At 52.6% G+C, this 26,176-nt stretch overlaps 2 protein-coding genes across 5 annotated transcripts in view; both read left to right on the forward strand.

Moving 5' to 3' along the window:
• Positions 1-439: 439 nt before the first annotated feature.
• CNDP2 (carnosine dipeptidase 2) lies at positions 440-17,921 on the forward strand. Of its 3 annotated transcripts, none has more exons than XM_030868189.2 (12): positions 440-508; positions 3,500-3,589; positions 4,686-4,829; positions 8,188-8,350; positions 10,472-10,560; positions 12,045-12,245; positions 12,477-12,561; positions 13,314-13,474; positions 15,285-15,449; positions 16,400-16,541; positions 16,754-16,901; positions 17,294-17,921. In XM_030868189.2, the coding sequence occupies exons 2-12, from the start codon at positions 3,530-3,532 to the stop codon at positions 17,361-17,363; spliced, it is 1,428 nt and encodes a 475-aa protein (XP_030724049.1). In that variant the 5' UTR covers positions 440-508; positions 3,500-3,529; the 3' UTR covers positions 17,364-17,921. The 3 variants fall into 3 exon arrangements, with proteins under 3 accessions (XP_030724049.1, XP_069903021.1, XP_060166097.1); XM_070046920.1 differs by having other exon boundaries at positions 490-508; positions 3,333-3,589; XM_060310114.1 differs by lacking the exon at positions 440-508 and adding an exon at positions 515-2,175.
• Positions 17,922-20,097: 2,176 nt separating this feature from the next.
• The window catches only part of CNDP1 (carnosine dipeptidase 1), a 33,967-nt gene continuing 27,888 nt past the window's right edge, over positions 20,098-26,176 (forward strand). Inside the window, exon 1 of one of the 2 annotated variants that reach the window (XM_070047080.1) lies at positions 20,098-20,310. Coding sequence is in view for 1 of the 2 variants with exons in the window: in XM_030868182.3 (XP_030724042.1) it covers positions 20,287-20,310 (24 nt within the window). In the remaining variant the exon portion in view is untranslated. The remainder of the gene's footprint in view (positions 20,311-26,176) is intronic. The other variant, XM_030868182.3, reaches the window with a different exon arrangement.

A 26,176-nucleotide genomic window follows, 5' to 3' on the forward strand; every position in this document is an offset into this window, starting at 1 on the left:
AGGTATGTGAAATTGCAACGCGCGCCCCTCAGGAGCCTGCGGGGACGGGAGCTTTCGGCGGGAGGGTTCGGGGTGTGTGTGGGCGCCCCCACTTCGGACCACCTTGCACTAAAGACCTCTTCTCGGACCTCACTGTGAAAGCACTAGGCGATGGACGGAAGGATGTCGCCGCCCAGGCAGGTGCGTCGGACCCCGCCTCCCTGGGTCTCAGTCCGCGCGCCCCCGCGCGCCCCCGCGCGCCCCCGCGCGCCCCCGCGCGCCCCCGCGCGCCCCCGCGCGCCGTACCTCTCAGTGGAGGGGCGGGGCGACCGTGGGGGCGGGGCGGCGCCGTCTCCAGAAAGGCCCGCGATTGGTGGACGGCACGGCGGCGGGGGCGGGGCGACGCCAGCTCTCCGGACAAGGGCGGGGATTGGTGGGCGGGGATTGGTGGGCGGGGCGGGCCCGCGCCGGGGGCGTGACCGGGGCACGTGGTACGGAAGCGGCGAAGCGGCAGCGGCGGGCTTGTGAGGTGCTGTTATGGACCGCTAGGCGGGGAGGCTCCTGAGGGCGGCGGCTGCGGGGCGGAGGCCGGGAGCGTGGGGCCCCGGGCCGCCTCCGGGGGAGCAGGGGAGGCTGGGCGCGGCTGTGGGGCCGAGGACACAGGCCCGCTCCGCGTGTGGCCGGCCTGACGGGAGAAGAGGGTGTCGGGTCAAAAGGCCCGCTCGGGGGTCCGGGCTCTGGGGCGGCGGGGAGGACGCGCGCGTGCCGGTCTTTCGACCCTCCCTCGGCGAGGACCGCAGAAAACTAAAGCCTGTCTTTTTCAGCAGAGCCCTTGGCGGAAGCCTGAGTTTGGTGTCGCGGGACGGCCAGCGCCCGGGGGGTCAGAGGCCCGGGGTCAGGGGTCTCTAGACCCCGCCCACATTTAAGGCTGGGAGTTTGCAGCTGGCAGCTCTCAGGCAGCCTCCGTTTTCTCACCTGTCAAGTGGAGTGATGCCTGGTCCCGGTTCGGCCTGCACCGAGCCCTTGAGACCCTGGGCCTCGCGGGCAGGGCCTGCCCGCGCCGCCGACACGGGATCCTAGTGCTGGCTCAGGGATCTGGTGCAGGTTTTATTCATGCCTTTGTCGTCCCTGGAGTTTGCAGGGAGAGGTGGCGAGAAGTAATTCTGTAGAACTGTACGTTTGGATTGAAGGTCTAGATTGGGCAAACCAGACGTCTCCACAGCTGTTTCAGTGGTTTTACACAGATTTGAAGCCATGATTCAGGCGTTTGTTTAGGGTACCATGTGCCTTGAATCAGGGCGGGACAGGATGGGGGCACTCAGAACTGGGAGAATCATTCATAGGCATTGCTGGGTGGTTCCAGGTGCTACCGTATCACTTCTTCCTCTCACACTAGTTTCACTGTTGAAGTTATGTTACTCCCCAGAACCTTAGATTCCAAGAGGAGAGTGAGGCTGGCATTTCTGTCGAGAGGGTAAATGTTTGCTTTTGCTCACTCCAGCTCAGTGCTTTCACCCTAATAAATGGAGTTCACCAGGGCATATAAAAGAAGTGGTGGTGGGCTTCCCTGATGGCGCAGTGGTTGAGAGTCCGCCTGCCGATGCAGGGGACACGGGTTTGTGCCCCGGTCCGGGAGGATCCCACATGCCGCGGAGCGGCTGGGCCCGTGAGCCATGGCCGCTGGGCCTGCGCGTCCGGAGCCTGTGCTCCGCAACGGGAGAGGCCACAGCAGTGAGAGGCACGTGTACAGCAAAAAAAAAAAAAAAAAGAAGAAGTGGTGGTGAAACGGGAATAACCAGAACTGTGAGTGGGAAGGAGAAATGGACCTGGCCTGACCTCTCTTACTGGGTTAGCAGTTCAGAGGAGCAGGTGCTTTTTCTCCGGCCTTGGTGAGGTGGCCTGCGGAGCTGAACAGTTGGTCTCGGTCTCTGTTTACTCTCCTTTGATAAAAGGTGCATCTTAGATAGTTGAATCTTTGACTTTTGCTGGAAGGCCATTGGTTAATTGGGCCTCAAAGAACATAATATTAATGAGAATATATCACAGTGAGTGTGGGATTTGTGGCATTTAATGACCAGAAACTCAAATGAAAAGTACCTGATGTAGCATATTGTCCTGCTAAATAGGGTTTCTTTTGTGATTGAAAACTTTGACTTGTATGCTGTGCCTCTGCCTTCAGGGATCCCTGTCTTTGAGGTAAGAGCCTCAGCTGAAACCCTCTGAGTTGGCTGGAAGGTTGGTATGCTCTTTTATGGGTGTGGGAAGAGGGTTGACCTTACTGAACTCACACTGCACTTCCTCGATCTGTTGCCAGGCTTCATGTCTCAGTGGATAAAGTCTCTCCTGTCTTTAGAAGTCACTTCAGAATCCTATACCAAGAAAAAGATGCTCTTTAACTCCAGTGTATCCACACGCAGGCGCTTTTCTGGCGTCCTGCTCCGTAACTACAGAGATGTAGTAGGGTCTTGTGACTCTGCAGCTGCAGTTCTGAAATACTTCCTGTCACTGCGGTGCTGAGTTTGCTCCCTGTCCCTGAGCACTTTCTTCCTGTCACTGCTGAGGTTTGAGTCTTGCCACGTGATGGAACCTGAGTTGTCAGTTGGAGGAAGGGGGGAGAACCAATTTTGAAGGCGCCCATTCCAGGATTTTCTGTGCTTCATATTGATTCCAGGTTTTAAAGATGAGTCAGGACTTCCCTGGCGGTCCAGTGGTTGGGACTCCGAGCTTCCACTGCAGTGGGCACGGGTTCAGTCCCTAGTTGAGGAACTATCAATAGGATCCTGCATGCCTCGAGACACGGCCAAACAAACGAAACAGATGATGGGTCACATGATTTCTTTTCCCCTGTATTTGTAAGGTGGAGCAGGACGTGTTGGGTCGCACAGAGCAGAAACTGGATGTTAGAAAATGCACCTGGGAGGCTGGAAGTTTCTTTAATCTTAATCGGGCCCTAGTGGAGTTTCGTACGTTGTCTTGGCTGTTTCTGGGCCCAGGTTGTCAGTTTCCTTAAACTGAATTACGATCCTCTCCTCGGGCTTTGTTTGCTGTGTTGTTGGTTTGTGGCAGAGAGACAAGATGTGACATTTTTGCTGGGAGCCTTGGAGTGATTATTTCCTCTGTGGTAATAGTAAGGGGAAGTTGTGGACTTTAAGAGAGTAAAATTAAATTTTAAGAAACGTTTTAAAATGCCGGTATGTCAGTGCTCCTGGGGAGTACCTGCTTTTAATTTATATCAGATTGTCTTCAACTGAGGCCCTTCCTTCGATTACCTTCCATTTGGACACACAATTCTGTGTACCTTTTCCTTCTGAAAAAAGAATGGAGATCAGCCTGAGCCTCTGACTGCTTTCCAGAACCACTGTATCTGCCGAGGTCACTTGCTGGAGTCCTCGTGACAACTGCATCCAGTGCTGGTCGGGGGGTGGAGTACAGTTTATGATCCTGCACAAGTGCCTCCAGGCCTGTTGATCAATTGGACCCTGTCTCGAGGCAGCACTGACAGATTCTTCTTCCTTCCAAGAATCTCCAAGGTCTGCGGTCTGGTTGAAAGATGTCGGCCCTCACTGCCCTGTTTAAGTACGTTGATGAGAATCAGGATCGCTACATTAAGGTAAGGGAATGTTTATTCTAGTGAGCATTCAAGTTCAGTTTAATTCCATGGCACCCAGAGAAACTTTCAAGAAGCTAACATGAATTATGCTGTTCTAATCAAGTGTTAAAAATACTGTCTAGATGGAGAAAGACCAACGCTAGTGTGATCTCACATGTGGAATCTGAAAAAGTTGCGCTCAGAGAAGTGGAGAGTCGAACGGTGGTTGTCGGGGGGTGGGGAACTGGGGAGGTGTTGGCCAAAGGGTACAAACCTCAGTTACAAGATGGGTAAGTTCTGGGGATCCAGCGTACTGCATGGTGGTTATAGTCAGCAATACTGTATCGTGTACTTGAGTAGATGTTAAGTGTTCTCACCACAAAAAAAAGTAACTAAAAAAAAAAATAAAAAGTAACTGAAAAATGTGTATTGTCTAGAGGTCTTTTCCTCTGCTTTCTCATTACAGTATATAAATTGGCTTTTGACAGAAACTCTTAATACATGTTTCTAGAAATGGCAAAGCTAATTGAAGATTTTTGTTTATTCTTGTGATAGATATAAAGCACTATTTTACATTTAGCATGTTTTAAATGATTTGGTAATGTTATGCATTAATCTGTTTCTTGATGTTAACTTAAAGAATCATACGTTAAAATCGCCCTTGGTAGACATATTTCAGGTGAAATCTTTAGAGTTGTCATTCCAAAACTTATATTTTAGAGAACTTGGCCATCGTCAGGATGATAAATAAGCCAACTTGGACTCTGAAAATATTGGGTATTTTCTGTATCTTTCAGTTGTAATTTTGTCAGATGCAGATATAAACGTGTTTGTGGAACTTTGTACATGTTACACTCACGTCACTCCTAATGGTTAACGATTTTCCTGTCATGCTGTATAGCTCTTGGTGTAGGGTCAGTACAGACAGTCCCTTTACATCTTAAGCAAAAAGCAGATGCCATGGAGCTCTTCTTCTGTGTCTGGGCAGCATGTTCCAAATGGAGTGGCCGTAGGTAGCAAGTGACCTCTGTGGGCCTGACAGTGGCACACTTGTGAGTACTTTCCTTCCTCAAGAAGCAGCTTTTCAGAATCCCATCTGCTTATTATCCACAAACAGAAACTTGCAGAATGGGTGGCCATCCAGAGCGTGTCTGCGTGGCCGGAGAAGAGAGGTGAGATCAGGAGGATGATGGAGGTCGCCGCTGCCGACATCAAGAAGCTGGGGGGCTCCGTGGAGCTGGTGGACATTGGAAACCAGAAGGTAGGCGGCCGGCAATCTCCGCGCTGCAGAGCCACAGCGAGCAGGTTTACTGAGGAGTTGATAGGACTAGGCTAGTTCTTACATGTCTTTGCTTCAGATAACCTGCTGGTCTTTCAAACAAACAAGGCCTGATTTGGATGCTAAACTGTGATTTCTTGAGCTGGATTAGAGAGAGATTGGTGATACTCATCACTGTTCTCCAGGGAGGAGAACTGTTGAGTGTTATCTAAGCAGAAGTTAACATAATGGCCATTCTGAGAGGTCAGTCAGCCTTCAGACCAGGAAGTTGCTCTTTGCCAATCAGATGCAAAACTAATGGAGACTCCCACTCACACCCACTGTGTCCCCAGTTGGTAGAAACAGCACTTTTCATGACTTGGTTCCTGGAAAAGGGCTACTTTATGTGTGGGACTTGGGGCTCAGTTGCATTTTAATGCAGGATTCTGACAGATTCTAACTTGAATGAACAGTCTCATTTTATGGTACATTATTCCACTATTTTCCTTTCAGATGATTTCAGTCCCGTGTTAATTACATGTTTCATGGCATGCATTTTCAAAGTTCGCAACGCTCTTTTGTGTTGCAGTGATAACTGGGTTTGGTTTATCTTGGTTCTCTTGCCTGATGATTTATGTGTCCGTTGAAACCATATCCTAGGATTTCAGATATGGACACTCAGCTCTTTTCATAAATGGAAGGACCCAGAGGCCCAGGTGGGCTCTGTCGCCCTGGGAACCAATAAAGGGCCCATGGCAAAGGAGGTTAAAATCTGGGCCTTCCGCTTCCCAGTCCAGTGTTGTTTGTGTGAGATTTCTTCTGACCACAGACTTAATAGTTAACTGAAGATTACGTAAGACACCTTAGAGCTTCATGGCACTTTGCCCACTCATGAGAGGCTAAACCAGGTTTCTTTGAGTTAGTTTCTGTTAGGAGCATACTTGACTTGCTTCCTCTTCCTTTTTTCCTAATACATTAAAAAAAATCTAGGTGGCAAATAATTTTTAAGAGTTGTTTTGTTAAAGTGTATGGATCTATTCTGTTTAACACGGATGTAACAGTGCGGTTCTTCAGAAAGGACCTTCCATGAAAGACTAAATGACTGCCACACTATTTGAGTTCCATGATGCCTACTTTTATCAGGGAAGGAGCTGGCAGCTTCCATCACTGTTAGAGAAGCTCTGCCGAGTCCTCGTGGGGTGCAGCCATAGCGCATGTGGTCCCCTCTGCCCATCAGTTCATCTGGCAGCGGTGTTGCCCTTTTCTGGAGGTGGTGGTGACTTGGGGCAGGTGTGGGGTGGCTGTCAGCACTTGTACGCGCAGAAGCTGGGGTACCTTCAGGCTCACGGAGGAGAGATGATGTTGGGAGCCCAGTCCCTGTTGGGCAAGGCTCAGGGGCCGGTGTGATGGTGGGAGGGCTGATTTGGGGCTCTTGGGAGCAGGAGCCGTCACGTCCGGCCTGCCTGCAGCCCAGCGCTGCCCCGGGCGGTGGCGGGCCCCGTCCCTGAGGGCCCAAGCACCAGACAGAGGAGCTCAGCAAAAGGGACAGTCATGGCTCGTGAGCAGAGCAGTGACGGAAGAGCCCCCGGCGCCGGTGCAGTGGGTCAGGGGTCGGGAGCTGGACTCGTGTGGTGGCTGTTAGAATGGGTGGAAAGGAGGGAGACACGAGGACCCCGTGTCACAGACTTGTGCCCAGACAGGTGCTGGGAGAGGACAGCACGTTCTCCCTGTAAACACATCACTGTGTCCCTCGCCCAGGCCTTGTCCTGTGACATCTGAGTAAGTGGGGAAGCCCAGAGGGAGATTTGCAATTTGCGGCATGAATATCTATGGGCCCAAGTGGCTTCTTAGAAAATGCTGAAGTGTTTCGGAGGAGCTGCCTGGAGCAGAGATTTATTTAGAGAAAGCCTGTTGTTTAAAAATCACTTTCCTATGAGGCGAGCTAAGGGCCAGCTGGGACCGCAGCGCTCCGTGTCTTGTGTGACCAGGTCAGGGCATTTGGTTTCGAGCACGGTTCTTTGCCCTGGCAGCTACAGGCCGTCCTCGCGAGGACACAGCCCCAGGGCAGCTCGCGTGCGTGCGTGGCGAGGTGGAGTCCAGGATTGCGCATGGGCAGCTGCAGGGTCAGCAGCAGTTACTTAAGTTGGCATTTATGAGTCGAGTGTACTGGAAAGACAGATCCTGTATCCTGAGAGCACTCGGCGGCCTGGAACGTTCCCTGATGCGTGCGCGGACACGTAGAGGTGCTTACTGCCCCTGAGAGTTTGGAGAAGGACACTTATACCGGCCCATCACCAGCTTTGTACTGATTTGCTTGTCGGTTTTAGCTGCTGCTCATTTTACCTCTTAATTGTAAGTCGTTACCATAGTTTCATTACCAGTTAGGTTTGTGTGTTCTGTTTAGTTACGTATGTTTTCAGAGCGTTTTCTAATAACTAGCCTGACACCCAGGTGTGTGATGGCTCCTCTGTGACTCATCCTCGCTCTTGCAGTTGAAACTCAGGACGTGCTCCTTTCACCCTCCCTGCCGTTGGGGCACTTCGTAAGGACCTCGGGTTGTCCTCTTGGACTGCAGGAAGGGTGGGGAGGATGGGGTGCCGGATATTTTGCAGGGCCTTTAGTGGGCCATGGTTTACCAGGAAAGGTGCAGACGCCCAGCTGATGTGAATGTTGGAAGGGACTGGAGTTTGATGTGGGGCTTGGCGCTGACTTGCCTTCGTACACCTGCATTTCTACCCTAGATGAGGAGGGAATCCTGTGATTAATATCTGTACCCCGTTCCTAGGGGACTGGGAGGCTGCGGCCTTTGGGAGAAGGCTCAGAAGGAGTCCCAGCTACTGCGACTTGATGCAGTGTGGCCTCCTGCAAATTGCAGTTCCTCATACCCTGGTCTATGGCCCTTTCTGTGCGTGATTGTAATTTACATAAAAAACTTCAAAGTGTATCTTCTGCTTTAAGATTACAGTAGTTTTTATACATTATTTTAGAAAATAATGAACTAAGCTGCATCCCAAACTCAGCCTTTGTAATATGTTTTGTTACATAAAAGTTTTTTTTGAAAATCAACCTTAAAAATTGACCAAGCCACCTGCAGTTGGTAAACGTAATTCACTCTCTGTGCTCTGATGAGATGGGGCGCGTTTGGGGTGGTGTGGCCGTAGTCCAGTCTCTGTGCTCCGGATTATGGGAAAGTGTATTCTTGTTAATTAATGACTCGGTTGAACAGTATGGTCTTGAGCTCTGCAATAGAAGTGGTTGATGAGAACACATAAGATTGTCCAGGGCACGTTGATAACATCTGCTGTCAACACCACCCTCTTCACACAAAGCCTGTCCTCCACGGCCTCCTCTCCTCCCCCAGCTCCCTGATGGCTCGGAGATACCACTTCCGCCCATCTTACTCGGCACACTGGGCTCCGACCCGCAGAAGAAAACGGTGTGCATTTATGGACATCTGGACGTGCAGCCGGCAGCCCTGGAGGACGGCTGGGACAGCGAGCCCTTCACCTTGGTGGAGCGAGACGGTAGGGACGCTTCCCCGAGGAAGAGGACTTGTGGCATTTGCTTAGGAGGTACACCCGTGGCCTCTGGGTTGTCTTTCCAGAGCTGGCTGTTTGTACACGATCTAGAAATTGGGTTCTGGAAGCCTCATGCGTGTGCATCCATCCTTGAAACCTCCAGAAGCCTTCCTTTCTTTGTGGAACCAGGTCTCTGGGGCCTTGGGCCTGCTGGGCTTCCCTCTCCTGCTGCTGACACTTTCCCAGGAAGCCCGATCTGAATTGAGGCGGTGCAGCCTCCCAAAACCTGGGATCCAAACCTGATCCGATTCGCAGCTGCTTCCGTGGCACATTTTAGCAGCTCCGTCAGGGTTTAGGGAAGCGTCGGCCTTTCCCCAATGCCTGCTGCCCTGGTGAGGATGGCAGTGACGGCTCAGCGACGCCATCGAGGGCTCCTGGGCTGGGCCCCGTGGGCACCTCGCGCACCTCTTCACGGCCCCCCGCACTGGCCCCTCTTCTCGCTGCCCCCCAACCTGCCCCGGGTAAAGGCTCCTCCTGCCTTCGTCACTGAACCTCACGTTTCCGCACTGGATGCAGCCTTTCGCCACATGGAGCAGCCCCTTCGTTTGTGCCTCGTCCCCTTGGGCCGAGTCCAGACCGTCTTTAAAAAGAAAAAAAGCCTTTCTTGCGGGACACGCTGAGTTTCTGTTGGAGCTTCCCCAGCTCAGGGACAGTCACATCATTGCTGTGCACAGCGGTCCTCAGGGTGCGCTTGCTAACGTGTCCTCAGTCCAGGGCCTGGGCCCCCGCCCTTCCTCTCGTCCCCTCTCCTCTCTCCCAGCGGCGCCCCTCCTCCCCTCCCCTCTGCACCAGGACCCCCCCGCCCACGGAGGTCATCCTCGTCCCGCCCCTTCTCTTCCCCTTGCAAGGCCCTCCCCTGGCCTGTGGAGGCGGGTCCTGCACCACCTCCCGCCCTGCCCCACAGCGGTGCCTCTTGGGGCACCCAGTGGGCCCCATCTTCTCTCCCCTCATTGCGCCTCCTCCTGTGCCAGCCCTGGTCTCCTACTGCTCAGCCCCTCCCTGACAGCCCACCCCTAGACAGACATACAGACACGCAGGATGGAAGAACCTGGAGCGCCCCGTAGCCCGGAGAAGCTGCCCCCACACGGCTGCTGGCGTGCCGGGCCGGGGGTGGGCGCTCTCGGCCTCTGTCCGCCTCGGCCCTCACAGCCCCGCTCCCTGGGGTCGCTTGGTCAGTGTTTGCCACAGGGATGAGGATGCGTCTTAGAAGAGCTCTTTAGCTTTTGTGAAAAGCAGATTTAGTTTAAAAAAGAAATCCCCAAGGCAGTGATGGCTTTAAGCCCCACACGCCCGCTTTGGGGCAGGTCAGGTTGACCTGCCGAACGTTGAAAATAGGCTAAGGGTGAGGAGAACAGAGGACCGACCGACCGGGACAGACTGAGGCCGGGAGGGGCCCCCTGAGCACGCGGCGCCCGGGGTTCTGGCCTCCCTCAGGCCTTACGCTGTGTCTGGTCTGGGAGGGGGGTCTGGGCTTGTTTCCCTCGTGTCCTTCAAGGTGGCCAACGCCTAGCCCAGACACCTGCCTTTGTACGGGGGTCCCAGAGGTGGCTGTGCAGAGGGGAGGTGACTGGTTACACTGGGGAGGGGCAACATCCTGTCCTTTAGTGATAACCTAGAGAGGTACGTGACGAACGTCAGTTCTGTTCTTCATCAAACTGGGCTGTGGTGTGGGTGAGACTGTGGTTCTCCTTGGTCGGTGCACCTGCATCCAGCCAGGTTTCCCTCACCCGCTGCTGCCGGCTGGCTGTGGACTGGATTTTAACACCCTAGCCAAGTGGCAGTGGTCCCGCAGAGCTGGGTTTGCAGCCCGCGCCCTGAGGCGGCGGGGACCTTGGCTGCACTCCCGCGCTGCTCTTAGATCCGGCGAGTTCTCTGGAAGATCCTAACAGTCGTGTTGGGTGGAGACTCGGGGCTTCTGATAGAATGGAAACGGGGCTTCTGACACGAGGAAGAGGCTTAGGACGGCTGCGTGGGGTCGCGCTGGAATGTCGTCAGATGTTCACTGAGAGGTGCTCCTTTCTGTGCGCTGCGACCATCACCTGATGAACTTGCTGGTTGCTGTTCCAGGCAAACTGTACGGGAGAGGAGCCACCGATGATAAGGGGCCAGTGGCCGGCTGGATGAACGCCCTGGAAGCCTTCCAGAAAACGTGTCAGGTACGCTGCCCACATCTAGCGCCCGATTCACCTGCTCCACCTGGGGATGCAGAGTGGGACTTTCTGTTCCCAGAACAGCCCGTAAAGATCAAAGAGCACGGGCCAGGAGACAGCAGGCTTCCCCCGCCAAGCTGTATCAGCACAGCTGGGTCATCTTCCAGTTTATAGGTTGTTTTCTAGTTTGAGGAAACATTGAAGGTGCATTGGTTTTACAGTTGTCCCAAGGTCACCCTGTTGGTGACTCAGCAGGGACCCAGGCAGGTGAGAGTTCTGGGCTCTGACCGCGCCTGGGAAGTGGGTGCTTGCCAGGGCGTGACCCAGGCCCTGTGCTAGCCGACAAACCCTTACTTTCTCTGTGTGGTTTTTATCCTCCTAAAAGTAAATTTGATTTTTAAAAATATATTTCCTTAGGTGAAACATCTGCTCCTTGTTGAAAGTTTGTAAAATACAGAAAAGTAGAGAGAAAAAAGAGGTGCCTAGAATCCAGGCCTCAGAGACTTAACATTTTGTTACTGACCAATCTTCTCAAGAATTCTTTTTAATCTAATTGTGACCATAACGTATAGGCAGTTTCTGCATCTTGCTTTTATCTTGTGTTGCGATAAGAATGATGAGACAAGCATTTTTGTCAGGACGTGCGGTGGTAGATCTGAAAAGGGTTCGAGGGAGCTGGGCTCGGGCTGGGAAGGCCCCTCTCCTCCAGGGCCCCTGGGATCAGCGCGTGGCCAAGCAGAGGGGTGGCCGTGTGCAGGGCAGAGCTGCCCAGCGCACCTCCCCTCACCCCTGTTCCACTGGAGTGGCAGGGGGGCGGTGCGTGTGGTGAGCAGCACTGTCTGGGGGCAGCTCTGAGCTAGGACCCCGCAGACCTGAGTCCATACAGGCCCAGCCTTCCGTGGCCTTTGGCATCGCCTCGCTCAAGTGTGGCTTCACGTTCTCTCCTGTGGAAGGGCCACGTGCCTCACAGCACAGCCTTGGGGAGACCTGGAAGGCCACCGAGCAGGAGCCAGGTGGCATCTTAGGGTCACTGTCAGCTCTGGAGGAAAAGGGCCTGCAGTGCGTGGAGCGCCTTCTGAACTGGGGGAAGCGCTCTCTCGCTCTTGCGTGCGCTGCTGGTGGCCACGCAGATGAGGCTCTGGCTGTCTGTGTCGTGGCCTTTGTTTTAGAGGGAGCGGCTCAGCTTTGCTGGAGACGCAGATTCGCGCTGGGTGAGCGCAGAGACCCCAACGAGTGGCACATGTGGTCGGGCTGGGAGCTCCTTGGAAGGAGTCCTTCTAAGGGTGACCGGCCGAAGCCACGCTTGTCCCCTGGTGGCCCAGTGCCTGGGTACTGAGGGTCTGTGTGGGCCACACACAGCCTGCCCAGTGGTGGGTCTGGAGGAAGTCGGTTATTTGAAATTCGTGACTTCACAACATTGGGTGGCTTCCTGGCTGTTGCTTCTAAGTCCGTGCGTGCTGAGTACCTTCCTTCACCGGTCTCCTGCCCAGGAAGTCCCCGTCAACGTCCGCTTCTGTCTGGAGGGCATGGAGGAGTCTGGCTCCGAAGGCCTGGACGCGCTGATCTTTGCCCAGAAGGACGCGTTCTTTAAGGATGTGGACTACGTCTGCATCTCCGACAACTACTGGCTGGGGAAGAACAAGCCCTGCATCACCTACGGGCTCCGGGGCATCTGCTACTTCTTCATCGAGGTCTGTGCCGAGTCGTGCAGGGAGCAGCTGGGAGGGCTCTGGGTGCCCACGCTTTCTCCCGTGGTTGGCGTTTCCAGAGTTCTGGCATTTAGGAAGCACCTTGCTTTGCTTGTTGAGGGAGCAGATTTTGATTTCGAAAATGGTCGTGTGAATGTTCTTTGCTCACGTTACTGTCGCGTGGTAAGAACGGGCTCCCGTGAGCAGCCAAGCAGGGTGGCCGTGTGTCCGCAGGTGGAGTGCAGCAACAGGGACCTGCACTCCGGCGTGTACGGCGGCTCGGTGCACGAGGCCATGACTGACCTCATCATGCTGATGGGTGAGCGTGGGCTCCGTCACCGCGTGGCAGTTGGGCAGGAGGTTGGTGCGGGCACTGCTTCCAGGCTGCTTCATGCCTTCTGTCCCTCCCTCCCCACCCCCCGACTGACTGTTCCCTTTAAAAGACCCCCATGCTTCATTTCTGCCTCCCCTCTCCCCCACGTCGTCTCCGTGGCCCGACTTGGGCACCCCGCCTGCCCTGTCACCTGGCATCACGGCCGTCCTTCCTCTGGACGCCATTGTGTCTTACGTCCCTGGAGGGCGTCTGCTCGGTCTAGTTGACACTGACTGGCCGCAGCGGTCTCCTGTGCACTCAGCCCTTTTGAGAGCGAGGCCACGGCTGCCTTGCCCGGTGTCCCCCCGGTGCACGGCCTCGGCCCGCCGTGTGCTCAGTCCTGTTTCCTTCCCTGGCGGGCGGCGGCTGCCCTGCATGGAGTCGACTTTTCTGGGACTGGAGTCTACCCTGCCCTACTCGGTTTTCTGTCCTCAGCGTGGGAGCAGGTAGTTTCTCGTGGGACGTGCCTTAAACAGGACATGATGGACAGAGGAGTGGTTTTCAGGGCGGGCCTGTGGGAGCTCGTTTGCTCCGTGTGTATCCTGCTCCGCGACCATGGACGGCTCACCTACCTTCCGTGTCTCCATCCCTTTATCTTACACGGAAGGTGACCCCGCTCTCCTCCCTGGGTTGTTACGGTAACAAAACGGCTTAAGAAGTGCGTGCACGCCGAGTGCCCATCCTCTCCGCTCCTCCAGGCTCCTTGATGGACCGGAAGGGGAGGATCCTCGTCCCCGGCATCAGTGAGGCAGTGGCCTCCGTGACGGACGAGGAGCTGGAGCTCTACGACAAGATCGACTTCGACCTGGAGGAGTACGCCCGGGATGTGGGGACAGAGACCCTGCTGCATGACTGCAAGGTGCTGCCCGGGCGCCGCGAGGCCTGCCCCCGCCGGGCTGGCAGCGTCCCCGGTCCTGGGGCCCCGGGGAGGAGGCTGAGGGCTGGGCGGACTCGGGCGCACCCCGGGCACGGGAGCAGCCGGATGGTGCAGGCGCCGGAAGGCACCACGCGCCAGGCTGGGAGCTGGGAGCTCTTTAACGTGTCAGATGTCGACTATGGAGAGCTCGGAGCTGGGGCACGTCTGCAGAGAGGCGGGGGCTTTTCCTCATTTGCACGCGCGGGGAAGCCGCTTTACCACCCGGCCCAGAGATGATTTAAGCCGTTCCTGATGGAGCTGGGTGCTGAGGTGGAAACCATTTGCACAAAACGTTTACTTAACTGTCAGGAGAAAATCATGTTGTGATTTTTCTCTTAATTAGCTTAGTTCCTGGTTTCTAAGGTGTGAATGTAAGTTCACGTGGTTAACTAAGCTTTCATTGAGCCGCAGCGGCAGGCCCTGGGCAGGCAGGAGGGTCACAACCGGGCTTGGCGCTTGAGTGTCACCTCTCCAGGTGACAGACGGGCAGAGAAGCTTAGGGGGTGTGCGGAGGCCACGGTGGTCTGGCCTGGCGCCTGGGGGCAGGGGGGAGGCCTCCTTAGACAGGAGTGCCACGGGGCCTGCAGGAGACAGGCGGGGCCGAGCGGCAGAGCGGGCTCAGCTGTCCCGCTCGTGGGCGGCCAGTGAGGCCCGGGGTTCGGAGTGAAGGTGCCTGACGGAAAGGCCTCTGGTCTGCCGAGGAGCTCGTGCGCTGCCCTGGACGACGGCGGTGTGACTGGTGTTGAGTAGAGGGACGTGCTGATGAGACCTCTCTGGGGACAGACTGGGGGCAGGGGGTGTGGCAGCATAGGGGCTGAGGCACTGGGGCTGGGGGGCCGTGAGGCTGCAGGGGCGCTGGGGGGACGGGGAGGCAGGACTTGGGACCCCTCAGGCTCAGGACACATCGGAGAGGACCGAGCAGAGTAAGGATTTCACAGGCAGAGCCGAGACGGGTCCCTCGCGGACGGTAGTTGGTTAGGTCCTGACGCCGTGACCAAGAGAGACTAGTCCCGGGGTAGGGACGAGTCTGGGGAAGGTTGGGCTATGGACACATTTGTATTTCCTCCTGCCCCGCTGCCTTCCGGTAACGTTTGCCTTTGCGTGAGGTGCCTGCTTAAGGGCCGTGTCTGCTCCTTCCAGCTGTCACTGGGCTCTTTGGTTCACAGACATGTCCAGAGTTACGTGCTGAGTCGCAGAGGAAGCCCAGGGGTTCGGGCGGCGGCGTGTCCTCTCCTGATAACGTCGCGTGCCACCGCTGGGACGAGAGGGGCCGTGTCAAGTAGACGCTCGCGAGACGGGGGGCTGCCTTGTGCCAGTCCCCACGGCAGAAACTGCCGGGCTTGTCCGTGGGCACTGGCCTAGGACATGGTACACGGCCTGGCTTGCCCTCCTCGGGGAGCTTGCCCCACCCTCGGTGTCCTGTAAGCCCAGGACCTAGGATGGCCGGGGTCATGCCTCCCTCCCCCTCCTGGTGCCCCTGGCTCTGCAACAGCCCTCATATGCGTGGGGCCGGCCAGAACACCGTGGCTCCTGTGTGGTCAGTTCTGTTGACCCGGGCGGTGCGGACTCACTGGGAGGCGCGGAGAGGACACGCTTGCAGCCATCCTGGATGCGCAGGGCCCCCGCTTGGGGGGCTGTTGTAGCGGCTGCTGGGTCGCTCTTGCCTTCCTGACGGTGTGTGGACCCCAGGCCGGCCGGGCTCCTCCATGAGCAGGCGGTGCCGTCTCCAACCCACTTTGTCGTTTTTCTGCAGAAAGACATCCTGATGCACAGATGGCGGTACCCGTCCCTCTCCTTCCACGGGATCGAAGGTGCCTTCTCTGGGTCGGGGGCCAAGACCGTGATTCCTCGCAAGGTGGTCGGCAAGTTCTCCATCAGGCTCGTGCCAGACATGACTCCTGAAGTGGTCACCGAGCAGGCACGTGGGGCGCGGGGGCGCAGGGAGGGCGTGCCGTGCGTGCAACGCCTGCCGCCGGGGCTCTGGGCAGCAGGAGAGTGCGCCTCCGCCCGCGCAGCCCTGTCCTTGGCTCTTGCCAGCTCAGCGATTGCTGGGATAAGCAGTTCAGAGCTAATCAGAGGTAAAGGTTGTATGAAAAGGCATCCTGTGCGATTGGCCTCTGTCACTGCTGAGGCGTGCTAAAATCTCACCTCTGACCTCATCCAGAGGCTCAAGGCAGTTGCTGACTTTGGGCTGCATGTGTTCTGGTGGGAGTCCACGGGCCTTTGGTCCCTGGTGAGCGGCAGAGGGGGAAGAGTCCAGAGGGGGAGAATCCAGAGTGGGGCAGCGTCTGGTATCTGAAAGTCAGCCAGGCTTGCGGGGGAGCAGTCCCTCGTCCTCACCTGGGAAGGTTTCATGGAGAGACGGAGTCAGGACCTTCCCTGTTGGGAGGGGAAACTGAGGGCCACTCTCCAAGCCTAGGACTGAGATTTTCTCATCATGAGGTGACCCTGGGTCAGCACCTGGCTCTGTTTTTGCTTTAGATGTAATCATTTTTGTAAAGCAAGTTAAGGGGCGTTTTCTTTAAACTTGATTTAAGTGTTATCATTATATGGGATTTAAATATTAACATCATATGGGGATATCTACGTAAAGGGTGAATTGCTTGAAATTAAAACATTACCTTTTACCTTAAATAACTGAAGTTTGTTTCATGATAAAATCCATTTTTCTGCTATCGTAGTTATGCAGATCAGTGTTTAGCAGCAGCAAATGAGACTCATTGTAGACCCATAGACTCACTGTAGACCCCTTATAGACCCATTGTAGACGACTGTGGACTCACCCCCAGAGACTGCTGTGGAGTAGATCCCCAGCACTAGATCAGAGGCCAGGCTTGTAAGACGCTGTCTCTCCTGCCTGTGCTTCAGGTTACGAGCTACTTGACCAAGAAGTTTGCTGAACTGGACAGTCCCAACAAGTTCAAGGTGTACCTGGGCCACGGTGGGAAGCCCTGGGTATCCGACTTCAACCACCCTCATTACTTGGCTGGGAGAAGAGCCCTGAAGACAGGTCAGACGTCCTCTTTGGGGGCTGATAGGCACTGGTGGATTGTGGGCGTGTGGCTGTGTTGGCTCTGTCTCTGTGCGGGCTGGGCTGTGCCACCTCCAACCTTGAGAGCGGGGCTGCTGGTCTGGACTTGGGGTTGCGGGCCAGTAGATCTGTGGTGGATCCCTGGCCTCGCAGCCCTAAAGCTCAGTGTCTTTTATTCCATTCTCCTTCAGTTTTTGGTGTTGAGCCGGACTTGACCAGGGAAGGCGGCAGTATTCCTGTGACTTTGACATTTCAGGAGGCCACGGGGAAGAATGTCATGCTGTTGCCCGTGGGGTCAGCAGATGATGGAGCCCACTCCCAGAATGAGAAGCTCAACAGGTGAGGGCAGAAAAGAGGGGCCGTCTTGGGGTGACTGGGGTGGGCCAGTCAGGGACTGAGGCAAAGGAAGGCCCTGCTTGGAGGGCAGGGGGAGAGCACAGAGCCCTGGGTGTTAGGACACAAGGTGGAGACTTTGCATCCAGACAGACAGGGAGCAGCTGTGGTCCAGTAAGGCCCTTCACACTAAGTACCAGGTGAGAGCCGCACGTTCCGTTAGACCAGGACCAGGGATGGTCCCTGGTGGGGCAGTCGGACTGGACTTGAGAACCAAGGCAAGCAGCACTCAGGGCCAGCACGCCGGGACGGTGGGACGTCCGCTTCCGGGAGGAATGCAGCATGTGTGCCCGGCCCTCGGGACACCAGCCAGCGTGGTGACTGTTCCTCCCTGTCAGGCACAACTACATTGAAGGCACCAAGATGCTGGCTGCGTACCTGTACGAAGTGTCCCAGCTGAAGAACTGAGCACCGCCCTCCTCCCATCACCTCGCGCTCTTCCCGTCGCTCAGGAACGTGGAAGCCCGTCTCTCTCCTTTCCCTCTCGTCAGATTCTCCAGGCATCCGGCAGTGGACACAAGACCACATCTCAGGATGGAGTTAACCTATCCCGGCAGCGATCAATGTTCAGTCCTGGGGGCTTGTAAACGACCCTGGGTGACAGCTGAATTCTCAGTGGTGTCTCCAGAAAATAGCCGAGGCCTAAAAGCACAGGTTCTTCTGTAGAAAGTTCTGGTCGATGTCTCCTGGGCTGAAGAGAGGACTTGGTGCTTCCTGGTCCCACCTCTGCCCCCAGAGCCAGGGTCGCACACACCTGGAGCATTGAGTCGCGGGCACCTGGTGCCTCGAGGGCCATCCTTTCTGTCCGCTGCTGTCTTGGGCACATTCTGTCCTTTTCTCGAGACCTTAACTGTTACTGGTGTTCCACATCTTCTCTTTACTACGATCCCTCAAAACCTAAACCTGCTGGGAGGGTTATCTGATCTCAATCTGAGTTGCTAAATAAAAATAAAAACTGAGCCTCTGGAGGAGCTGCTGCCTGTGTGCCTTTCTCTGCGCAGCCCCGTGCCTGTGCGCGGTGAGGTATGCGGTGCGGGCTGGCGGGGTTGAGGTTCGGGCTCAGAACGCCAGTGCCCGTCTCGCTCGTCCTCTCCTGTCCCCACTCCTGGTGCTGCCGAGCCACAGAAGAGCCTATCAGACTGGTTTAAACAGCAGAGTCCCCCGGCCCAGCTGATGGAGGAGGCCACACTAAACTCCCCCGAAGGAACCGGGCCCTTGTTTATCGTGAAATCTGTGTTTTGTCTACTTTGCTGACCCTCCTGACTCATAGGCCGGGACTGGCATGGGGGACTGGGGTGCTGTTTGTTGGGCCCTGTCACACCTGACACTTAACGGGATGGAGTGGAAGCCATGCTTTCCGCCCCTGGATCTCTCCTTCACTGCCTGGGTCCTCCTCAGCCCTGGAGTCACCTCCACAGTGTCCTCAGCAGCGTTGTGAGCTGCAGCCTCCTTATCTCCATCCTTACCACTCATGCTGCTAGGCCTTGGGGAGGCTTGTCCAGGAAAACGGTCTGGTACCAGTCACCCTGCGCCCTCCGGGGACTGAGTCCTTGGAGCTACCTGCTCAGGGTCAGTGCACTTTAACTCTAGTTTCAAGTTAGGGGCAGAAGCTTTACTCGGTGCTCGTGAAATGCATTCATCCCACTGTTCCGTGGGAGGAGAGGCATTCCCCAGCTGTGACCCTGAATGGTGTTACTCCACGGCAGGAAGCTGACCGCTAACAAGAATACCCTGCCTGGTCTTATTTAGAAAAAGAGAACTTACTGGGCTGCGTTCTTGACCCAGAAGAGAAGGAGCTGAGGGGAGTCCCGACCTGAAGGAAAGCTGAGCGTCTCCGCGTGCCCAAGGGAAAGTCATAGTTCCTTTGCTCTTGCTTTTTGGCCACGGCATCAGGAAAGCGTGGTAGACCTGTCAGGATCCTTAAACCACGTGTATTAGTGAGGCCGCTATGACTGCGACGACACAGTCTTCAAGGTGATGACAGTTTTCTCGGGCAGGCGGGGCTCCCCGGCTTCAACGTCAAGGTCGTGGCCTCTGCTCCAGCCTGCAGCCCCAGCCTGTAGGAAGGAGGGATGGGGGAAGACAGGCTTCCTCGCTTCTGGGCACCATGCAGAGTTCGCATCTTTCTCAGGTAGTCACACAGCAACTCCTAACTGCACAAGAGGCAGGAAACGTGTGGATGACGTTTCTATCGCTGCAGGAGAGGAAAGACATACTGGGGAGCCAACAGTGTGGACGGGGACCCAGACGTTGCATGGATTTGGTCCCATGGCCCCAGCCGTTCGTGTGGGAGAGACCAGGGACTAACCCCGCCCAGGGATAACTCTGGCTCCCAGGCCTGGGGTGATTTGAAAGTCCTCCCCAGCACACTCTAAGTGTTTTGGAGACTCACAGCCTGTTAGTGGTTGAATTGCATCCCTTCAAAATCCGTATTAAAATCCTAACCCCCAGTACCTCAGAGTGGGACCGGATTTGGAGATGGGGTCTTTGCAGAGGTCATGTGGGTGGGCCGTAGTCCAGTATGACTGGTGTCCTCATGAAGGGGGAACGTGTGGACAGGAATGTACCCAGGGAGAGGACCACGTGGAGGCGAAGGCAGAGGCTGGGCCATGCGTTTGCAAGACAGGGAACGTGGACGATTACCTGCAGCCCTTGGAGAGAGGCCAGGCAGAGATTCTTCCCCCACCCTTAGGGAGGAACCAACCCTGCCAACATCTTGATCTTGGACTTCCCGGCCCAGAGCTAGGGGAGAATCGATTTCAGTTGTTTAAGCCGCCCGTTCTGCCACCCTTCACTATGGCAGCCGGAGCAGACTGACACCCAGCCTGTCATGCTGACACGTTCTAGGGTCACAGTGCCAGCGCAGGGCCGAGGTGTCACCTGCCAAAGGTAACAGCGTGTGTTCACATGGCCTCCCTTAGGTCTGCCGGCCTTGGGCACGTGCATCTGCTCCCTGCTAAAGGTGACACCCTCCACACGTGCCAGGCGAAGCCCCTGGGTTGTCACGCACGGCCTGGGCTGGCCTCGCTGCCCTTCAGTAACATCAGGTGACTTCCGGGCCACGGCCTCATCCCGTGTCTGTGCACGCAATGCGCATTGTCTCTCCCTCTGCTGGCGAGTTGAACGCGTGTCTCTGAAGCAGCTTTGTTTTCCGAATGTGAATAGGTCCACTATTCCAGCCTTGTCTTCCCTCTGGGGGAACGGGGAGGACGCAGACAGGCACCTCGTGGGGGGATGTTTAATGTGACCAGCTGAGGGCCTTGGTGAGACCTCCTCTTCCACTTTCCTTCGAGGTCCGGGGGAATCGCCGAGACCACAGAACTGCCGCCCAATGGATCCCAAAGTAGGAAGGATGGTGAGTAGACCCTCCACCGCTCAGGGTCCAGGGGAGCAGCGTGCTAGCCTTCCGCTTGCCTAACGGTGCGTGTGCCATGCCTGTGAGGCAGGTTGCGGAGCGGATCCCCACCTGCACTTAGGCATGTTCTCGGGTGCTGCCTGTCTCAGCCTGAGCGACGCGGCATTTGGGAGTAGTTTACCGGCGCGCTTTGGGTGGCTGTATGTTCCAACAAATAGTTAAATGGCATTACTTTCTAGCATCTTACACAGTACCTGGAAGCCAGTTCCCCTCAGTGAATGCTGGGGGCCGGGGTGCTGACACAAGGCCCAGGCAGGTGGGGTGACCTAGACGTTCAACAGCACACTTCTCCATACTCATCTTTTCTTACCACGAACAGCAATATTCTTATCAAAACCACAGAGCACAACTTCCAGCTGCTGAATGCAAAAGTCCAAGTACCGCTTAGAGGGTGATGTGGAGAACTCTACACACCCAGATACAGTTCGCTGCCCTTCCTCACTGAACTCTGAACTCTGCTCTGCCTCCTGCTGCCCCCCCAAAACATTAGTGTGAATAGTTTTGAGGTGGAAGTCTAGGAATCTGCATTTTTAAAGCATGTAATTCAATAATTTTTAGTATATTCACAGATATATGTGACCATCACCACAGTTTATTTTAGGATGTTTTCATCACCTCAAAAAGAAGTCCAATACTCCTTAGCAATTACTTTCCTGTTCTCCTATTCCTGCCCCACCCCTAAGCAACCAGTGATCTACCTGTATCTCATTTAGGGCTCTCTATGGTGCAAGCAATGAGCTATTTAATACGAAGCATTTCTAAGGAAACAAAAATAAAGGTTAACGATTAAAACAAACTACAAATTCTGTTTTTGAGTCCAGAGGGCAGTCAGTCAAGAAAAGCTCTGGCTGTTGGGCTCAAAGCATCTTTAGATGGTGGAGTGAGGGCAGTTCTGACAAGTGTCCTGGTTTGTAGTTTGAATGACTCTGGGATGGTGTTGGGCGTTCTGGTGAGCTTTCCGAGGGGCCCACCCAGCAGCAGTCAAGCAAGTTGTCCATATGTGACTCATCGTGGTGATTTCTCTGTAGTTTGTATCAGCTCCAGTTTGTAGGGCTTCAAGAAAAGGGCAACTTTAGTTCTTAGTGACTCCAAGTTAGCAGGGTAGGAGAAAATTGGAAACGTTAAAGAGTTGTAGCCAGATATTGGAGGAAACTAGCAGAGTTCAGGGTCCAGCTTACGAGTAGATAACAAAACCTCAACGAGCGAATAGGGCTTAGATCTGATAATGGATGTACTGTAGTTTTTTTATTGTAACATAATGTTCTCTCAACAGTCACCTCCATTCCTATCAAATATAATCACAGCAAGACTAATTGGTAAAGAGTCTAGTGTCATTACACTTGGCTTGATTATATGCAGAAGTGCTGCAAGAGTAGTGTTTGATCATATCAGCTCTGAAGTCCGCTTTACTGGAACTTTCAAAAGGAATCTCCGATTAGACTTGTAAAAGCTTCTCGAGGGCAGGAAGCCAGGCCAAGTGTCACCATCAGGCTTCACCTGCAGTAACCAAGATTTGGGTGAATTCCCTTCTTCTTGAGGCCTCCAGTTTACCTAAAGATTCCTGGGTCTGCCAGAAAGTGACCTTTCTTACTCACCTGTAAGAGTAGGAACTCTGTAACAGAGGCACCAGGCTGTCTTTTCAGGAGGCTTTATTGGCTCAGTAAAGTCAACTTTAGTTCCTTAAAACTTCTGTTCACATCTGATTCTATGCCTGTCATTCTCAAATATGGCATCCCAGCCAAGACCCTGGTAATAAACCAATGTTTTCAATTTAGTCCTGTTATACAGAGAAAAGATTCTTATTTAACTTACGCATTTGCACATATATATGTATGTATGTATGTGTGTGTGTATATATATATATATATATATATATGAACTACAGTGTCATGAAAATCAGAGTACTTAGAGTTTATAAGTACTGGAGGTATGAGGGAGAAACACATAAATGTTTCAATTCTGTTTACAAAGATACAATTTATCAGATTACTATAAGTTACAGATAGCTTAAGAGAAAAAAAGTTTTCCTTAAACCTGGAAACAAAACAGTAAAGAACTAGCAATATTTCAAACAAAAAGTCATAAAAATTGCAGTAATTCTCATCAGTTCATTCAGTCCCATATAATGATTTTTGTTTTGCTAAATCTTGGGTTAGAAGTTTTATGAATCCATCAGCTTTTCCGTTAGTTCTGGAAATCCTTGCTCAGTCCAGTGGCATGGTCTCAAAATTAATTCAAGTGATGTCATCATGGTGCTTCTTGCCTGTAACTGATTATAAATGTTTTCAGAGAATGATCAGAATAAAGCTATAACTCTTTGTGAATGACAAAAGACTTTAAATAGCCATGGTTAAAGATATGGTGAGAGTTCATTTAAAAAAATGACTCAGTGGACAAGGAAATTTGATTATTTCTAAGGCATACAACGTTTTAAGATAACAATTGGAATTACGATGATTATATGGACAGTAAGGACACTGACAAATTTCCAGGAATTTTTACGCAATTTTGAAATACTTATATTAGTAACATATATCCATACAAATATAACCTAAGTTAAACATCACTTTTATTTGACAATGCTTCTCATGTAACTTAACATATCAAATAAGCCTAATTAGTTTCATATCACTATTTTTATAAGGAGAGAGAACAAATCTTTGATATTTTATGGGGGCCCTCTGGAAAAATCCCAAAGTTGGTTCTAGGTCAAAAAGACTTCATTTAAAATTTGACTTTGAGAGGTTCTCAAATATGTCAACAGGTTTAAGACACTTGATTCAACGTGATCACAAGTCACCGTGAAACAATACTTAGTTATCTCTTTTTTTTTAAGTTATCTCTAACTAAAGTGACTTAAAAGATTTCAAAGGCATGTTCGGAAATTTGCATAGTTATAAAAAGACTTTAGTTCTTTTAATATTGAGAAGACTCAGTTTTCTTGAGTAATCAAAGAGCTGATTAAAACAACATGAAATACAGGAAATTATTTGATAAGTGCAGAATCTTTGTTTTCTAGGCAGATTATTCAACAGGTAAAGAAAAATCTTTTGCAATAATCCAAGAAAACCTTGTCCTTTTAACAGAGTAAGAAAGTTGAATTCCAGTTTTGCATAGGCACACTGTTGATACTAAAAATCCTTTTTTAAAAAACAAAAATCTTATCATAAATTCATTTAACTTTAGCCAGCTTGACCACACAACGTAAGACTTTTTTTCTCTCTCTTCTCCAACTTTTTATAACTTTATTTTTTTGTCCTTTATTCTCCTTAAAAAAAATGAAACAACCATTAAATAACCTCTAAACTAGGACAAAATTTTTCCCTTAACAAAAACACATCTTCATACCTTATACTTTTTTTTTTTACCAAAATCATATCTTACATCCTTGCCTACTTTGTATATAGAGATTTTTTCTTTACCCTTTTTATTTCTAGTTGTTTCACTTACATATAAGACTAGAATTCTTAACCCTTAGTAATTAACATCTAGCGAAAACTAGGAGGTAGGCAATGGTGAACTGTTTGTCACATACAACATTCTGTAGTAGGTGAGCAAACACTAACAATGAGAAAGATAACCCACAGAATTAACTGGGAAGTGGATTTACTGCCACTGAAATGCAAACAGTAGAACATGCTTTAGAATGGATACAAAGTACATTTAAAATCTTCAAGAGATAAATGATAGACTAAGAAATTATAAAACAAGTGGGCACATATGAGTCAAGAACAGATGGAAACACAACCAATCAGCAACCCTGAAAAAGGAAACTAGTCACTGCAGTAACTCAGTAGAGGACATTAATGCCAGCTGGCCTCAGCCAAAGAGAGAATGAATGAGCCGGACGGCAGGACTGAGGAATTCACCCAGGAAGTGGAACACAGAGATAAAAGGAAAAAAAGACAGAAAAGAGAAGAGAGCTGGAGGACATATGAGAGATTGACAGACTCCAGCCGTAGTAGCAGTCCTAGGAAAGAGAATAAAGGAAATGGTTGAGAAGTGAGCACCTAGGGTAGGGGGTCCCTGGAGGAAAAGAACCAGATGCAGCTTTTTGACAGAAGAGAAGCCATTTTAGCCGAAGCCATTTTGGGATCTAAGCCTGGCCACCACGCTTGCCCTTGAACAGGTCTCTGTAATTAATGATCTTAAGGGAACAAAGGGAGGTGGGAACAAATGATTGTCATCAACAAGAGAAGTAGAAAGAGTGAAGATAATAAATCAGTTGTAAAGACTCCCAGTTCTGTTCAGTGATAAAGATTAGCCTGAAGCCTCCACCCCGAGACCAACTGGAACCTCAGGGGTGATAATGTTGACCTTTTCTGACCCTCGTGACCTCAGTCAACTAAAACTTGGACTCTGGTGACCTTTGCCCCAATTCTATGCTGAAGCCCCTTCATGAATATGCGTATTCCCTTAGCTTAAAACGTTCCCAATTTGCTGTTTGGAGGGACACTGCTTTGGGAAATATCCCTGATGTTCTCCTTACTCACTGCAAGTGATAAATCCTTCCTTCTCCCACTCTTTGTCTTGGTTGTGTCTTTTGGCTCGACACCCACCAAGAGGTGAACCCAGTTTTCAGGTAACAGTGATATTAGAGAATTACTAAGCATTTTACAGAATAAAAAAAGACAGAAATGAGTGTTCAGTTTGAAAACAGACAGTGATGATTGAGCAAAATGTGTAAATATGTCAGTCAGACCCATCACAGTGAAGTTGAGGACGTCAAGGGACAAGAGCAAGGCTGCAATCACTCAGGGAGGAAGGGGGGCGGCAGTTGGCGAGGATGCTGTGAATTGTGAGGTGCAGGCTGTGGACTCCGTGGGATGCAGAGGGGTTCCCTGTGAGCCTGGAGCAGCTGGCATGGCTTTGCTGATAAAGAGCTGGGAGGCTGGAGAGGACCAAAAGGACTCCCGGCAGGCAGATCAGTGAACAGAGGTCCACATGGGGGTTTTGGGGGGACTGCCAGGAGGGAAAAGTCTGCCCAAATTTGACCTTCACTTTTTCCGTTATTCAGGTTTACAGCTGGAATAGTTTTATTAGACAGATTCTGCATTTTCTACACGGCGTTGAAGTAGAACTAGTTACATTAGTGAAAATCAACTACTCTTGGTGTCCTTCAGGACTATGCATGTAATTATTCAGTAAATACTGGCTGGACCTGGTCTTGTTCTGTGACAGGCACAGCTTAGGCTCTCGGGGACCAGGGACATAGGAAGACCAAGTCCCAGTTGTCATGCGGCTCATATTCAAGTGAGTCAGATGATAATTATTAAGAAAGCAAATAAGAGAATATTAGTGACAAGAGACTAACAGAGTGTACTGGGTCAGATAGTGGCCGCAAATCCATGTCCTCGTGGAACCTCAGAATGTGACCTTGCTTGGAAGGAGGACCTTTGCAGATGTAATTAGTTAAAATCAGGTCCTACTGTCTGGGGTGGTCCCCAAAGCCACTGCCTAGTCCTTCTTAGAAGAGGCAGGGATACACCTAGGAGACGGGCACAGGTGGCAGGGATGCGGCTACGAGCCAAGGAACTGGAGCATTGCCAGCCACGCCCCCCCCCCCCCAGGGAAGAGCAGGAAGGACCCTCCCCTGGAGCCTTCAGAGGGGGTGTGGCCCTGCTGACACCTTGAGTTCTAACTCCAGAACTGTGAGCCTTTGAACTCCTGTTGCCCTAAGCCACCCAGCCCCGTGGCACTTGGTTCTGGCAGCTACAGGAGCGTAGTACACAGGGATTGAAAAGTTCCTGCCCTGTCCTTGAAATGGCCCTCGTTCTTGACTTTTCACATGTTGAACTTTTGTCCC

This window comes from Globicephala melas, chromosome 13 (genome assembly GCF_963455315.2).
Source record: "Globicephala melas chromosome 13, mGloMel1.2, whole genome shotgun sequence".
Taxonomy (NCBI): Eukaryota; Metazoa; Chordata; class Mammalia; order Artiodactyla; family Delphinidae; genus Globicephala; species Globicephala melas.

Coding starts and splice junctions, on each gene's coding strand:
- CNDP2 (XM_030868189.2), top strand. CDS start 3,530: ATGTCGGCCCTCACTGCCCTGTTTAAGTACGTTGATGAGAATCAGGAT. Junction 8,351..10,471: donor CACCTTGGTGGAGCGAGACG/GTAGGGACGCTT, acceptor TTGCTGTTCCAG/GCAAACTGTACGGGAGAGGA. Junction 15,450..16,399: donor CTGAAGTGGTCACCGAGCAG/GCACGTGGGGCG, acceptor CCTGTGCTTCAG/GTTACGAGCTACTTGACCAA.